At 44.5% G+C, this 1729-nt stretch overlaps 1 protein-coding gene across 1 annotated transcript in view; it reads right to left on the bottom strand.

Moving 5' to 3' along the window:
- Positions 1 to 294: 294 nt before the first annotated feature.
- The window catches only part of LOC103365370 (copine-8), a 130886-nt gene continuing 129451 nt past the window's right edge, over positions 295 to 1729 (bottom strand). Inside the window, exon 20 of the mRNA XM_008292793.1 lies at positions 295 to 1568. Within this exon, the coding sequence (XP_008291015.1) occupies positions 1380 to 1568 (189 nt within the window). The 3' untranslated portion in view covers positions 295 to 1379. The remainder of the gene's footprint in view (positions 1569 to 1729) is intronic.

The raw sequence follows: 1729 nt of genomic DNA, 5'->3' as shown, positions 1-1729 counted from the left end.
TATTTGTGTCCAATATCAGTCAAGAGAACAACTGTTCTGACACTGAAAACTCTGACTTTAGGCTCAACATATCTCGCTAACTCGTTAATCTCACTTCGTAGTGCACGTTTCAGGAATGCTGTTTTCCATGGTAGAAGCTAAGTGCCTTAGCATGCTAACAGCTGCTAACTAGCAGTAAACAGACAGCGCAGATGACGGGAATGCCTTTAGTTTTAGTTGGCAAATCCAATAATTGTTGAGGTTTTTCAGGCTGGATCAAAGTGATGGACCGATAAAACCAAGAATGCAACATTCCACAAATCTACAAACACATTGGGGAATAATGTAGTGCTAAGCATATTAAATATGTTTGTTGATTTTGCATCTCAAAAATCCTTTTGCAGTGAAGCTGAATTATTTACGAGATTGAGGAAATTTATCATCACATTCTGTAATCAAACCCTAAAATAATGCAATTTCAATTCAGCTGTAACTCTCAACTAAAATATAAAGTTGGATGGAAACACAGCTAAGGCACAAAAGAAAGGTAAAGAAACAGAAAGACAGACAGACGTGGAGATAAGCTCTAAAAGGGAGACGGACAGACAGACAAATGGAGACACAGGCAGACAGATACTCACCCCCTACAGACAGACATATGTAGAAGAGGTAGTGCAGGGCCACTATATGCATGCACTTGACTGAGGCTACACTCATGCAAAAAGGTTAATACAAACACTAGAATACAGTACAGTACGGTACAGCACGGTACGGTACGGTACAGAAGGGCTACCAGGACCTGCACTGCTGCTACCTGACACACATGCCAGGAGAGAGAGAGAGAGAGAGAGAGAGAGAGTATTACAAGCTTCATACTGAAACTGTGTGAATATAAAAGTATCAACAGTAAAAATCCTTGTTAGCATTTACTGTAAACAGTGAGTGAGTTGGAGAGAGAGAAAAGAGACAGAGAAAGAAGAGTCCGGTTATTTACAGCAGAACGTTTGAGTTCGTTTAGGATCAAGTGATTCCTTTGTTTGTCTGGAGACATTCTCTTTTCCCGGTGCTTCACGTCGTTTTCTTCACAGCTTGACTCCCCCCAAAAACTCTCTCCAGGCTTCCCAGGCAAGAAAAAAAACTAATTAAAATAAAAATCCAGACGATAACAGGAATGCTTGACAGTGGAAGTAAACAGACTCTCATTGGCTTTTCCGGCCCTCCAAAGCGCCACTCTCCCGGCCCGACATGCAGCTTCCTGAACACGAGAAAGACCACTGTGTATCCACGACGACAAGGCATGGAGAGCGGCTTTAAGGAAATGGAAGTATTTCGCGCGTAAATGTTCAGCGAACCCCCCCCCCAGACTCCGAACACTATTTCTTTTTTTTCCTCCTTGCTCCTTAGATCTGGGTTTGGAGAGGCTGACCAGGTGGCGTGTAGGGAGGCGGCGCCGGCGAAGGCTTTATCCCGCGGGTCCGCATGTAGGAGAGGAACTGGTCGGGGATCTCGGCCAGGACGTCTTTGGCGAGCCGGGCCATGCTCAGGACGTGGTTCCCCGTCCGGTCGATGTAGTCCCTGAATGGGACAAACTGAGAAGGAAGAAACGTGAGTTAAAAAAAAGACGGCAATTCACAGCTCTCTGAACAGTAAGTGTTGGACCATGCAGGTGTGGCAACGTTGTCAACCTGATTTCAACACAAGACTGCAGAGAAATAAAGCAGAGGCTCCAATGACTCCTATAACTTTAAAA

The sequence above is a fragment of the Stegastes partitus genome, unplaced genomic scaffold (genome assembly GCF_000690725.1).
Source record: "Stegastes partitus isolate 25-593 unplaced genomic scaffold, Stegastes_partitus-1.0.2 Scaffold833, whole genome shotgun sequence".
Classification (NCBI taxonomy): domain Eukaryota; kingdom Metazoa; phylum Chordata; class Actinopteri; family Pomacentridae; genus Stegastes; species Stegastes partitus.
Note: the sequence above shows the minus strand (reverse complement) of the source record. Positions and strands in the feature narration are given on the sequence as shown.